Source organism: Phacochoerus africanus, chromosome X (assembly GCF_016906955.1).
Source record: "Phacochoerus africanus isolate WHEZ1 chromosome X, ROS_Pafr_v1, whole genome shotgun sequence".
Lineage (NCBI taxonomy): Eukaryota > Metazoa > Chordata > Mammalia > Artiodactyla > Suidae > Phacochoerus > Phacochoerus africanus.
Genome location: NC_062560.1, coordinates 66077611 through 66092574, shown reverse-complemented (window position 1 = coordinate 66092574; position 14964 = coordinate 66077611). Strand labels below are relative to the sequence as shown.

The 14964-nt window shown below is 41.8% G+C and overlaps 2 protein-coding genes across 2 annotated transcripts in view; one reads left to right on the top strand and one right to left on the bottom strand.

Moving 5' to 3' along the window:
• Window positions 1–2241: 2241 nt before the first annotated feature.
• LOC125118684 (cytochrome c oxidase subunit 7B, mitochondrial) lies at window positions 2242–8901 on the bottom strand. The gene is made up of 3 exons (XM_047765440.1): window positions 8742–8901; window positions 6500–6624; window positions 2242–2443 (listed from the first exon to the last, which is right to left on the bottom strand). Exons 1-3 carry the CDS (start codon window positions 8779–8781, stop codon window positions 2366–2368), a joined length of 243 nt encoding a protein of 80 aa, XP_047621396.1. The 5' UTR covers window positions 8782–8901; the 3' UTR covers window positions 2242–2365.
• Window positions 8902–13826: 4925 nt separating this feature from the next.
• Window positions 13827–14964, top strand: part of MAGT1 (magnesium transporter 1) — a 61105-nt gene continuing 59967 nt past the window's right edge. Inside the window, exon 1 of the mRNA XM_047764897.1 lies at window positions 13827–14126. Within this exon, the coding sequence (XP_047620853.1) occupies window positions 13914–14126 (213 nt within the window). The 5' untranslated portion in view covers window positions 13827–13913. The remainder of the gene's footprint in view (window positions 14127–14964) is intronic.

Genomic DNA, 14964 nt, shown 5'->3' with positions numbered 1-14964 from the left:
AGCCATGTCTGCAACCTACACCACAGCTTATGGCAACACCAGATCCTTAACCCACTGAGCAAGGCCAGCGATTGAACCTGCATCCTCACTGATACCAGTCAAAACTCGTTTCTGCTGAGCCACGATGGGAACTCCACCCTTCTATTTGAAAGCACTGTTAATACAGTAATTTTAAAAGTGCTGGTATGCACTGATAGGGAGAATGATTCATGTAGAAATATAAAGTGTCTTAAAGTGAAAGGCTCAGTGACTAAGGGTGTAGAGGATGTTGAAGTTCTTAAACTTTACGTAAAAACTAGAGGGCTAGGAGTTCCAGTTGTGGCTCAAAAGTTATGAACCCAACTAGTACCTTCGATACCTGGCCTCGCTCAGTGGGAACTTCCATATGCAGGTGTGACCCTAAAAAAGCAAAAAAGAATGGCATTTATGGAGTTCCCTGTGGTGCAGCGGGTTAAGGATCTGGCTTTCCCTGCAGTGGCTGAGGTCACTGCTCTGAGGCATGTTCAGTCCCTGACCTGGGAACTTCCATATGCCACAGGGGCAGCCAAAAAAAAAAAGGCTTTTTTTTTTTCTGGCTGCACCCTCAGCATATGACAATTTCTGGGCCAGGGATCAAACCCAGGTCACAGCAGTGACCCAAGTCATAGCAGTGACAACACCAGATCCTTAAACCAATGCACTACAAGAGATCCCCATCATACATACAGATTTTTGATAAGGAGAAAGCTAATTTGATAAACTTCGCACTCTCAAAAGTGATGTTACTGGATGAGTACGTTCGTGAGAGGATACAACTGAGCAAAAAAGCTGCAAAGTCAAAATATTGTGATGGCACAAAATAATTTAGACTTAACTACAGCTTCATTACCTCCAGTCATTAGAAATTCTCAGTGCCAACTCAGTAACAAAAAGGGAAAGTTGAAACTTCCTTAAAGACATGTTAATCGCTGTGGTGTAGGTTGCAGACGCAGCTCGGATCCGAGTTGCTGTGGCTCTGGCGTAGGCCAGTGGCTACAGCTCCGATTCGACCCCTAGCCTGGGAACCTCCATATGCCGCGGGAGCGGCCCAAGAAATAGCAAAAAGACAAAAAAAAAAAAAAAGACATGTTAATTTTGCTTAATCATTCCACAGGATTACAAGCATTTGAATACTTTAGTTCTATTTTAACATTCTTTCTAAATATATCAAGTGTTCAAATTTTTTCAAATAGTGGCACTACTATGGTTACTAATCTTGTAATCTACTTAGATTGCAATGACATTCAAACCATTTTTCCTACTTAAACCATGAAATTGTCTTTGGCACATTTAATGAGAAAACAAATCAGAGCATTCTTCTAGTATTTCATGTAATAAGTAAACTTTTTAAATGTTTGATCAAGTATAAATCCTTATCTACATCAGGTAAATGTAGAGATTCCTAAAAGCTACTTACCTGATAACTTACAATATCAGGTTAAGTGAATTTTAGAAATCTCTTAGTCAATATAGACAGGTTACACAACTGAAATTCCATTTTCTGCTTGCTTGACTACTATAACAAACCACTACATAAGGCTTACTTCCCAGCCTTTGGCCAAGGAAGTAATGAAACACATGGTATAGATACTGTATTTTCTTAAGTTAGCCTTACACATAAATCCAATGTCAATGAATTCAGGTTAATCCAAAATCCAAAAGTTGGCATGACTACAGAAACCAACAGCAGAGGTCCAAGTAGTTAGATAAGTGAAAGTACACTATACTTGACAGATACTTTAATAACATCATAAAATTTTCAAATAAATATGCTGAAAAATATAAAGCTATAATCAAGATAAATGTCCCAAGGGAGCCAAGAAGCTTAGTGGTGTGTAGACTTCCTGGAAGTTCATTTGATAGGACCATTCTTCCCATGGGTCTGATGACACCTTAAGTTCTCTTAGTAGGAATAAAAAGGAGTAAATGACTATCCCAAATATACACATAAATGAGAGGCTGAAAGAAGTAAGTATAACCAAGATACGGACACCAAATTTTAATCTCAAAGATGACCTAAAGCAACTATGATCAGTTATTCATGAACTGTAATTTCGGCCTAGTATAAAGTCTACTTCCAGGTGACAGCCAAAGTGTCCTTTCATACTACTTAATAGAGAAAAGCTATTCAAGAAATTGTACAGTGTTTTGACTTAACACAAAAGTTACATAAATGAAAAGTAAAACCTTGGTTTTATTTACAGAATAAAGAAAAACCTACAATGAAGGTTTCAAATATACTTTATTTCTTCAATCATGCCATATTTTAATGGGTACACAGTGCTTTTACTTGGCATCAATTATGAGGTGGTTTTGAAACAATTCAGTATTAAACCAGATGGGATGATTATTCTTCTCTCCATTCCTTTGGGGTGACTCTGCCAACAGGGGACAAGTTCCATTCTATTCCAATCTGTGTTGCTGTCTGTAAGAATTAAAATCTGTCAATTTTATGTTTCAACCAGAGTCCACTCTCCTTTAGAGACTATTTCTTAAAAAGTGACAGAGGGGAGTTCCCGTCGTGGCACAGTGGTTAATGAATCCAACTAGGAACCATGAGGTTGCGGGTTCAATCCCTGGCCTTGCTCAGTGGGTTGACGATCCGGCGTTGCCGTGAGCTGTGGTGTAGGTTGCAGACACGGCTCGGATCCCGCGTTGCTGTGGCTCTGGCGTAGGCTGGCAGCTACAGCTCCGATTCGACCCCTAGCCTGGGAACCTCCATCTGCCATGGGAGTGGCCCAAGAAATGGCAAAAAGACAAAAAAAATAATAATAAAATTAAAAAAAAGAGTTGAGTAGATTTAAAAAAAAAAAAGAAAAAAAAAGTGACAGAGGTATTCTGCTTTATAGGTTAAAAACACACAGAAAGTCACCTGGGATAAGTGTCCTCCATGTAGGCCAAACCTAATTGCTGTTCTTATTCTCTAGATCAGGGCTGTTCAATAGAACTTCCAGGAGTTCCCGTTGTGGCACAGCGAATAGGACTAGTATCCATGAGGATGAGGGTTCAATCCCCGGCCTTCCTCAGTGGATCGGGGATCCGGCATTGCTGTAAGCTGTGGTGTAGGCTGACAGCTGTAGCTCCAATTCTACCTGTCAGCCTGGGAACATACATATACTATGGGTGCGGCCCTAAAAAGCAAAAATAAATAAATAAATAAATAAATAAATAAGCAAGCTATTTCCACTGTGTCTTTAAAAAAAAAAAAGGCAGTTCCCGTCATGGCGCAGCAGAAATGAATCTGTGTAGGAACCATGACCCGTGGTATAGGTTACAGACACTGTTCGGATCTGATATGGCTGTGGTGTAAGGCCAGCAGCTGTAGCTCTGATTAGACCCCTAGCCTGGGAACCTCCTTGTGCCACAGGTGTGGCGCTAGAAAAAGAAACAAACAAATTCCAGAAAGGAAATTTTTTTTCTTTTTTGGCTGCACCTGCCAAAAAAGATCCCAGGCCAGGATCGAACCAACACACCCACAGTGATAACATGGGATCCTTAACCCACTGTGCAACAAGAGAACCCCTAAGGAAATGTTTTACATCTGCACTGTACAATACAATTGCCACTAGTCACATATAGCTATTGAGCAACCAAAATGAAGCTAGTATGGCTGAACTAAATTTTAAATTTTACTTAATGAGGGAGTTCCTGTCATGGCGCAGTGGTTGACGAATCCAACTTGGAACCATGAGGTTGCAGGTTCGGTCCCTGGCCTTGCTCAGTGGGTTAAGGATCCGGCATTGCTGTGGCTGTGGTGTAGACCAGCAGCAATAGCTCTGATTAGACCCCTAGCCTGGGAACCTCCATATGCTACAGAAGCGGCCCTAGAAAAGGCAAAAAAAGACAAAAAAATAAAAAAATAAATTTTACTTAATGAATTCAAATTTTTACTTCTATACTACCTCCTCAAAACACTGTTGCACTCAACCATGGCTACCCAAATACTTCCAAAGAGTGGTTCTCTAATGTTCTTTCATCAAGGAGCTCTTCACCTCCCAAAACTGCTCCTGATCACACATCTGTTCATCTGTTTACTCTTCTAATTAAGAACATGCATTTATTTTAATCATATATCTGATTTCAGGAAGATCAAAACAAAAATAGGAAAGGCCTATTAATAAAGTATTTTTGATTAACAAGGCAAGGGTTGACTCATACCTTTTATTTATTTATTTGTGTCTTTTCAGGGCTGCACCAGAGGAATATGGAGATTCACAGGCTAGGGGTAGAATCAGAGCTACAGCTGCTGGCCTACACCACAGCCACAGCAACTAGGGATCCAAGCCTCATCAGCAAACCATACCACAGCTCACGGCAACACAGGTCCCCAACCCACTGAGCAAGGCCAGGGATCAAACCCGCATCCTCATGGACACTAGTCGGATTCATTTCCACTATGCCACAACCGGAACTCCTGATTCATATCTTTTTAGGGCTACACCTGCGGCATATGGAGGTTCCCAGGCTAGGGGTCCAATCTGAGCTGTAGCCGCTGGCCTACGCCAGAGAAACAGCAACAAGGGATCCGAGTCGAGTCTTCGATCTACATACACCACAGCTCATGGCAACGATGGATCCTTAACCCACTGAGCAAGGCCAGGGATCGATCCCAAATCCTTATGGATGCTATTCAGGTTCATTAACCATTGAGCCATGACGAGAACTCCTGTTTCGTATAACTTCAACACTCCTATTTTTAACCAGCAAGTACAGTGACTGGTGAGTAGACTGTTAAATGTAAGATGTAAAAAAACTAAAATATTAAAAGCAAATCACTTTTTATCTCATCCATCAGAAATACTGTACTCAGTTCTGAGGGTGGAATTTTTTTTTTTTTTTTTTTTTTTTTTAGAGCTGCACCCACAGCATATGAAGTTCCCAGGCTAGGAATCGAATCAGAGCTACACCTCCAGCCTACACCACAGCTCACAGCAACACCAGATCTAAGCCACCTCTGCGACCTACACCGCAGCTCACAGCAATGCCGGGTTACTGACCCAAAGAGGGAGGCCAGGGATCGAACCCACATCTTCATGGATACTAGTCAGATTTGTTTCTGCTGCACAACGGAAACTCCCTGAGAGTGGAATTTGAAAAGACTGATTCAGCGGAGTTCCCACTGCGGCTCAGTGGGCTGAGAACCCAACTAGTATCCATGAGGATGTGGGTTCGATCCCTGGACTCACTCAGTGGGTTAAAGTATCTGGTGTTGCCATAAGCTGTGGTGTGGGCTGCAGACACAGCTCCGATCTGGCATTGCTGTGGCTTTGGAACAGGCCAGCAGCTGCAGCTCTGATTTGACCCCTAGCCCAAAAACTTCCATGTACACTGGGTGCCGCCCTAAAAAAAAAAAAGAAAAGAAAAGAAAGAAAAGATTGACAGAACTGAAATATTTAAGATTCAAGTGACATGATTTTCTAGTATCTTTAAGTTCCCTGTTGGCTCAACAAGTTAAGGATCCAGCATTGTTACTGATGTGGCACAGATTCGATCTCTGGCCAGGGAACTTCCACATGCCACAGGTGCAGTACAGCCAATCAATAAGTAAATAAATAAATAATTTTTTAAAATTTAAAATACCTAATGGTTGATACATGGAAATGATATCAGGATTTCTATGTTGCAATGGAATGATGGGTAATTTTACCTTTATATTATAAAAAAGGCAGATTTTAACAAACTTTAAAATCCTTTTAACAGCTACACATCTATAGAAAGGATCACTACCTTGTGATCCACCAAGTAACTTCCTACTGGAAATGTTAAGAACAGATAACAAGGAGTTCCTGCCATGGCTCACTGGAAACAAATCTGACTAGCATCCACGAGGACTGAGGTTTGACCCCTGGCCTCGATCAGTGGGTTAAAGATTCGGTATTGCCATGAGCTGTGGTATAGGTCGCAGATGTGGCTCAGATCTGGTGCTGCTGTGACTGTGATACAGCTGTAGCTCGATTTGATCCCGAGCCTGGGCACCTCCATATGCTGTGGGTGCGGCCCTTAAAAAAAAAAAAAAAAAAAAAAGCAGGAGTTCCCGTTGTGGCGCAGTGGTTAACGAATCCGACTAGGAACCATGAGGTTGTGGGTTTAGTCCCTGCCCTTGCTCAGTGGGTTAAGGATCTGACATTGCCGTGAGCTGTGGTGTAGGTTGCAGACGTGGCTCGGATCCCGCGTTGCTGTGGCTCTGGCATAGGCTGGCGGCTACAGCTCCAATTAGACCCCTAGCCTGGGAATCTCCATATGCCACGGAAGCGGCCCAAGAAATAGCAAAAAGACAAAAAAAAAGAAGCAAAAAAAAAGAACAGATAATGAATGAATGCTCAATGTTGAGCAAGAAATTTCTGCAGATGAGTAATTACATTAGAAAATCTCTAAAGCCCTCCAACTAGAAATGTAAACTACCGAGTAAAAACATTTTGAGTATATGAGCTAAATGGGAATAAAAAACATCTAAAACAGATTATCAATCAATAGTACTTACATATGCCCATACAGCAACACAGAAAGTGGCTCCACTAGCTAATATAGCATTACCATATTTGTCATGGAAATCAGGTGCCCGCTTCTGGTGGTTCTGCCTTGCCATTGTTTGCTGAATGTTTCGAACTTAAAGGGGGAAAAAAAAACACAGGAGCACATCTATCAATTATCAGGAAAAGAGAACATGTGTAACTGATACTGCCACTCAGGAAAGCCAAGAAATAAACTCTAGAGTATTATGCAGTACAATAATATGTTAAAACATATTGCAGCTAAGAGCAAAGTAGCATACTTTGAAATGCTTCAAAATAAAATGAATGGAAAGATGGATAGATAAGGCATAAACAAATACAGCAAAATATCTATGTGGTGGGTATGTTGGTGTTCATTATACAATTCTTCTGGAATTTTTTTTTTTTGTCTTTTTGCCTTTTCTAGGGCCCCTCCTGTGGCATATGGAGGTTCCCAGGCTAGGGGTCTAATCAGAGCTGTAGCTGGCAGCCTATACCACAGCCACAGCAATGTGGGATCCGAGCCTCGTGTGCAACCTACACCACAGCTCACAGTAATGCCGGGTCCTTAACCCACTGAGCAAAGCCAGGGATCGAACCCACAACCTCAGGGTTCCTAGTCGGATTCGCTAACCACTGCACCAGGATGGGAACTACTAGCTAAGCACTTTGAATAGCAGGTAGGATTTGAGATGTGAAAAAGGGGAATTTGAAAAAAGGCAAACATAGAAAATCCAGAGTACTAGAAAGCCACTTATGTTTGAATGACAAGGTGTACTGACAAGTAAACAGGATTTAAAACAAGAAAGGTTCATGGGGGGCTACTTTTTTGTTAGAGGTAAAAGTTTTTGAGCAGAATGACAACATTAAAAGTGCCTCTAGAGGCACTTAGAAAGGCCTGGGAAAAAGCCAAGACTGGAAAATGCTATTTACAGCTGTATTTTTTTTCTTCCCCCAATCTAAGTAGCAAGTCTTTATTGTTTTAGAGTCTCAAAAGGTACTTAAGTATAATGAAAAATGTATTAAAGCAACAGCCAATGTTTGACCATTAATGGTTTTTCCTAAGTGCCTTACAGTTTTTTTTCACATTTAGCCACATTTAAGATGAGCAAATTTACAAAAATTTCACAATATATTCTGCTCTAGAGAAGTTAAAAACTAAGTATGTGAACTTCATTGAAAAAAAACCCCAAACCCCCTATCGTGAGGTACCAAGCCCTACCTGCTCAAAGAGTAAAGAAAATAACATTACCAAGCAATTCCACACCACCTCATGACCTCAACATTCAGGTCACCTAAATGGACTTTAGACCGCTTCTCTGTGAGAAGAAATGGTTGTTACCATCTATTGGTAATCTCACATAATCCTCAACAACTCCGAGGTAGGTATTATTTACTAAGCCTCTATTTTACAAAGGAGGAAAATGAAGTTTAGAGAGATTAAATGCCCAAAGTGAAAGAGACAATACTCATGGCCTTTGGAAAATGAAAAGCCATTCAGGTAATTATTTTTTGCTTATTCTCACAGGTATTTTTATGTTTAGAACACAAATCTAGTAATACTTCCAATGACTCCAACTAAAAACAAAAAGATGGCTGAAGAAGCTAAATGGTAATTGCTTATGGTCATTTTCATTGTAGAACTACTCACGTATTCAAGGTCACCTTCAGAGCAAATCATGTATGGAAAATACTTTTCTATTTCCTTCTAGTGCCTTCTCAATACATAATGCTAGTCTCAAAATTCCCCCGTACCTGCCTAACTTCTAGATAAGGAAAAAAAAAAAAAAATGACCACAATTACTTAGCTAATAACCCACAAATAACATAAGAGCTGCAAGGCTACCATTTACCTCCCTGCAATGAAACCAGGATTTGGAGAAAAGGCTCTTCTATTTGCAGGTATATGTATCCCCAAAAGTAAAATTTACGAAATGACTTAACGAACATGAAGTGTTCACCAAACGTGTCCCCTGAAATTGTAGGTTACTGAATAACAAAAAAGCAGTTAGATTACGACGCCAGTAAGAAAAAGCTAGGAACCGAAACAGAAACGCTGAATGATTAGGATAATGTTGAGGACAACTTCCCAATTACTGGGAACGAGGTAAGAGATTGCCATTTAGAATTATAAGGTCGGGATGCAGGTGGAAGGAAAGGGCGCGCGGAAGACCCACGAGGACAAATGGATAAAAGGCCATTGGAAATGATTAGCTCACAATTCTTTCTCACCTCTGAGACGACTTAGTGCGTTTTTGGCCAAGGGAAACATCGTGAAGCTTTAGACAAATCTGCTGCAACCGCTAGCTTCTTGCAACTACGCGTCCAGTACCCTTGCAAAGAACCCTGAAAGACAAAATGGCTTTCGGCTGCACTCAAAGAGATTTGACCCAATCTCGCGAGACCTATAAAGAGCCTATAGAAATTGTCCTCTTTACAACACCGAAAGATAAAGGCCTTTTGGGAAATGTAGTTTCGCGCTTTATAAATGAAGTTTCTGGGTATTAACTGAAGAATGAAAGAACCCATTGCCTTGAAGTCAGGTTTAGGGATGTATTCCAGGAGAGCCGAGACACTAATCTTAGATTGAAGTCTTCAAAAGCACCAACTTTAAGATAGTGTTTCAGAGGCTTGAGCATGTATCTCTCTCCCCACTAGCTGTGCGTTCCATTTCCTCCAAACTTCCTTCTCGTTTAATTTTTTTGTTTCCTGTTACTATGTACTAATTTGCTTAGCTTTTAACTTTGAGAAAATTTCAAGTTGAGCCACAACAGGAACTCCGGATTTGTCTTCTTAGGGCATCTTATCAGAAAGCCTATAAAATTACATTGTTTCAGGGTTCCCATCCTGGCTTAGTGGAAACAAACCTGACTAGTAACCATGAGGACACAGGTTCAGTTCCTGGCCTGGCTCAGTGAGTTAAGGATCTGGCGTTGCCATGAGCTCTGCTGTAGGTGACAGATGTGGCTCGGATCTGGTATTGCTAAAGCTGTGGTGTAAGCCATCAGCTACAGCTCTGTTTCGACCCCTAGCCTGGGAACCTCCCTGTGCCTCGGATGTGGCTCTTAAAAAAAAAAATTAGATGGTCTCATTATTTTTTTTTGATAGGCAAGAAATAGATTTATTAAGATAGGATGCTTGTGAGAGTTGCCAGAGGGCAGGCACAAAAGCTCTTGTCTCATTATTTATAATGCCAACGTTAATCATTTGGTCCAGGAGTTCCCGTTGTGGTGCAGTGGTTAATGAATCCGACGAGGAACCATGAAGTTGCGGGTTCGGTCCCTGCCCTTACTCAGCTCAGTGGGTTAAGGATCCAGCATTGCAGTGAGCTGTGGTGTAGGTCGAAGATGTGGTTCAGATCCTGAGTTGCTGTGGCTCTAGCGTAGGCCGGTGGCTACAGCTCCAATTGGACCCCTAGCCTGGGAACCTCAATGCGCTGCGGGAGTGGCCCTAGAAAAAGCAAAAAGACAAAAAATAAAATGAAATAATAATTTGGCCCAAAGAGTGGCCTCTAAGTTCCTATACTATAAAGTTACTGCTCTTCTCTCTGTAAATAGCTAGTAATGTCAAGAATACATTGAGACTATATGTATATCCTGTTCTTCATCAAATTTTCACCCACTAGCTTTTGTATCCGTTGATGATTTTGCCTAAAATCATTAGTATGAAAGTTGCGAAATGGTGATTTTCTTTCTCTTTTTTCTTTTTTATTACTCAATGAATTTTTATTACATCTACAGCTGTACAATGATCATCACAACCAAATTTATAGCATTTCATCCCAAACCCCCAGCACATCCCCGCATCCCCCAACCTGTCTCATTTGAAACAATAAGTTTTCCAAAGTCTGTGAGTCAGTATCTGTTCTGCAAAGAAGTTTATTGTGGCCTTTTTTTATATATATTCCACATGTAAGTGATAGCATTTGATGTTGACGTCTCACTGTCTGACTGACTTCACTTAGCATGATAATTTCTAAGTCCATTCATATTGCTGCAAATGCCGTTATTTCTTTCCTTTTAATGGCTGAGTAATATTCCATTGTGTGCACATACCACATCTTCTTGATCCACTCCTCTGTCGATGGACATTTAGGTTGTTTCCATGTCTTGGCTATTGTAAATAATGCTGCAATGAACATTGGAGTACATGTATCTTTTCGAATCATGGTTTTCTCTGGATAGCTGCCCAGGAGTGGGATTTCTGGATCAAATGGTAGTTCTATGTTTAGTTTTCTGAGGAATCTCCATACTGTTTTACACAATGGTTGCACTAATTTACATTCCCACTAACAGCGTAATGGAGTTCCCTTTTCTCCACACCCTCTCCAGCATCTATTGTAGGCTTTTTGATGATGGCCATTCTGGCTGGTGGCAAAATGGTGATTTTCTAACTTTACCATACCTTCTGTATTTAATACTGGGTGTTCTACTATAAGGAGGAATTTTATCTTTTCCTCTGCTTATTTGTTCGTTATCAGTGTGGATTCATGTATTCTATAAGTTATAATCCATTGCTATAATGATTTATTTGAACGCTCTATAGTCTGAGGTGTGATCACTACAATCCTCTTCAAGCTGGCTTACATGCCTTTTTTTTTTTTTTTTGACATATCTCCGACATTTATTTTGAGCACATCTTTATTTTCTGACACAAGATATTGCAGGCTCATCTTGTTTTGTTTTGTCTTTTTTTTCTTAGGGCTGCACCTGTGGCATGTGGAGGCTCCCAGGCTAGGGGTCAAATCAGAGCTGTAGCTGCTGGCCTATGCCACAGCCACAGCAACACCAGATCTGAGCTGTCTGTGACCTACACCACAGCTCAGGGCAACGCTGGATCCTTAAACTACTGAGCAAGGCCAGGGATAGAACCCACGTCCTCATGGATACTAGTTAGGCTCATTAACCACTGAGCCACAACAGGAACTCCCAGGCTCACCTTTTATTTTCCCTACCCAGCACTGGAATCAGCCATTTGCCTAAGGAGCCCTAATATCTTTTAGGGTTGGCATTTAGCAACCTAGATTTGGCTCTAGATTTGTTCTTTGAATTTGGAGTGTCATTGCTTCTAGTCCTTTCAGTGAATAGAACTAGAAATATATGCTATAAAAGACAAAGTTATGCTAATACCTTCAATCTAGTCCAACCCCCAGAATTGCTTTTATATTTTCCCTCATTTAATATTTGTATCTCCCGGAGTTCCCGTCGTGGCGCAGTGGTTAACGAATCCGACTAGGAACCATGAGGTCTCGGGTTCGGTCCCTGCCCTTGCTCAGTGGGTTAACGATCCGGCGTTGCCGTGAGCTGTGGTGTAGGTTGCAGATGCGGCTCGGATCCCGAGTTGCTGTGGCTCTGGCGTAGGCCGGTGGCTACAGCTCTGATTCAACCCCTAGCCTGGGAACCTCCATATGCCGCGGGAGCGGCCCAAGAAATAGCAACAACAACAACAACAACAAAAAAAAAAAAAGACAAAAGAAAGAAAAAAAGAAAAAAAATATTTGTATCTCCCTCGCCCCCTTTTTTTTTTTTTTTTGGCCTTGCCCATGACATATGGAAGTTCCCAGGCCAGGGATTAAAACTGTGCACCAGCAGTGACCTGAACCATAGCAGTGACACCACTGGATCTTTAACCTGATACACCAGCAGGGAACTCCCTGTATCTCCCTTCTTCCACAGTGAGAATCCTGGCTCTTGATATCAATATTTTTACATATTACATTACAAACAGTATATTTTCAGAATTGCTATATTCATATCACTATGAAAAACCTACTTAGAGTTTAAAATTTGCTTGTAGTTTTTTTTTCCTTTAGACTAATGGTATATAATCAAAGTAGGGTGTTCCGCTACACAAGCCCCTGCGGTGACAACACTGGATCTTTAACCTACTGTGCCACAAGAACTCCATATTTAATCTTAAAAATATTAACAATGGAGTTCCCATTGGCTCATCGGTTATCGAACCTGACTAGTATCCATGAGGACTTGGGTTCGATCCCTGGCCTCGCTAGTGGGTAAAGGATCTGGCGTTCCCCTGAATTGTGGTGCTTCGGTGCAGGCTGGCGGCTACAGCCCCAATTGGACCGCTAACCTGGGAACCTCCATATGCTACTGGTTCGGCCCTAAAAAGGCAAAAAAAAAAAAAAATTAACTTCATTCCAAAAGGCAAAACTATACAAACTGGTGTTTTTTTGTTTGTTTTGCTTTTTAAGGCAGCACTGGAGGAGGCATATGGATGTTCCCAGGCTACGGGTCTAATTGGAGCTACAGCCGCCCACTTACACCACAGCCACAGCAACATCAGATTTAAGACTCGCCTGCGACCTACACCACAGGTTATCGGATCCTTAACCCACTGAGCAAGGCCAGGGATCGAACCCTCAACCTCATGGCTTCTAGTCGGATTCGTTAACCACTGAGCCACAACAGGAACTCCAAAGTCATCCTAGTTTTACATATGATAAACAGAACTGGGCCAGACAGGAAACTTCTACTATATAGGACTTTTATTATTTTTTTAGATAAGGTAACTGGATGTTTAACAAAAATCAATTATGACACAAAACTTTAAAAAGACATAAGTGCTTTCTTACAACCTTAGTTTTGCATCCATCCCCTGAACAAATGACAATTCTTTTTAAAAAAGCATTTTCTCTCTATAATGAAAATTTAAATCCCTTCGTGCCTAATAAATCTAATATTATTTCTGCTTTCCTGCTTCCCCCCCACCTTTTTTTTTATGTCTTTTTGCCATTTCTTGGGCCGCTCCCACGGCATATGGAGGTTCCCAGGCTAGGGGTCGAATGGGAGCTGTAGACACCAGCCTACACCAGAGCCACAGCAACGGGGGATCGGAGCCGCGTCTGCAACCTACACCACAGCTCACGGCAACGCTGGATCCTTAACCCACTGAACAAGGGAAGGGATCGAACCTGCAACCTCATGGTTCCTATTTGGATTCGTTAACCACTGCGCCACGACGGGAACTCCTGCTTTTCCCGTTTTAAAAAATATTTTGGAGGCCGAATGAGGGACTTAAATAGCTCTGTCACGTGGCTAGTTCCAATTTTATTGAATACTGGGCAAAAGAGGTGGATTCCAAAGAATTCTAAATGAGTCTCTGGGGAAGATTGTTTCAGCAACCTTTAGCCATCTTGAACTCGGAAAAGCCTCAACGCTTCACAACTGCGCACGCGCGTTTGAAAAGCCGCTAAGCGCGCCATTTTTACGTCTAAGGAAAGGGGCGGTCCATCATCCTTACCGGACCAATGAAAAACCTCCAGATTATCCTTTTTCTACTGGCCAACGGAGACCAATTAGAAGTGAACCTTTTTTTAGTGGGCGTCTAGCTGTAAAGTTCTGTGACGTGATATGAGGGGACTAGGGGCGGGGCTGAGCTGGACCAATGAGGAGGGGCAAAGGCGGTTTGCCTGTTCTCACGCCCAACCCTCAGACCCAGCCTCGGGAAAGTTTCCCCTCTAGGAGGCAGAGAAGCGAACAAGGCGGAAAAGAGAACATGGCAGCGCGTAGGTGGATGTGGTGTGTTTCTGCGACCATGGCGATGGCACTGCTGCTCGTTTACCAGGTTCCCTCAGCCTCTGCCCAGAGGAAGAAGGAGGTGAGGACGCTATTTCCTGCAACACGGGCTTTTCCCAACGAGTGGGGCTTGAGGTGGTCTGTTTTTTCCTTTCCGATCCCTTTTTTCTGCTGGTTCTGTGTCTTTGATAGCTCCACTTCCGCCGTTTTTGGAGTTGTGGGGTTCGCGAGAAAAGAAACTGTAACACCTTGTCTTCTGGGATTGAAGAGTCTGAGAGTAGGGTGGAGAAGGTGATAGCCCGGCTTCTTTAGGCCTGTGGATGTACATAGCTGCTAGTTTTGCCACTCATTTGAGTATGGGCCCCGTCAGGTGGTGGAGGGAAGTTCGACGTTAGGGCCATGGGGTAGAATATCTGAGTCTTTCTGCTGTCAGTAGATGTAACTCCCTTTTAGACGTGTAAGAGCTATATAGTTTTGAGCGTTTTCACTTCAGGAATGAGAGGATTAAACTGAAGAGCAAAGATAATGCTATTTTTTTCCCAAATAATTGATTCGAAGCAATTTACCAGAGTGAAACTCTTAAACCATTTTCATTTACTAAATATCAGGCGTGCCAGGCACTGTTCTAGGAGCTTAGTGTACATAAATTAACCAAACTAAGATCCCGTCTTGTGGAATTTACTGGCTTTGGCGAGTAGAGGAGACAATATTCTTTAGTCACCATTAAGCAATCCTAACTGGGAAATTTTAACATTGTTTTGAAACATTTGTTACTTAGAGCCGTATGCTCTTAGAGCTTTAAAGATTACTAGCAATTATTTATGCTCTATAATTTTATGAATGAGGAAACCCAAGTCCTAAGCTTACACAGTTAACAGTTGCAGAACAAGGACTAAAATCCTAGGTAGGTCAGTGTTATG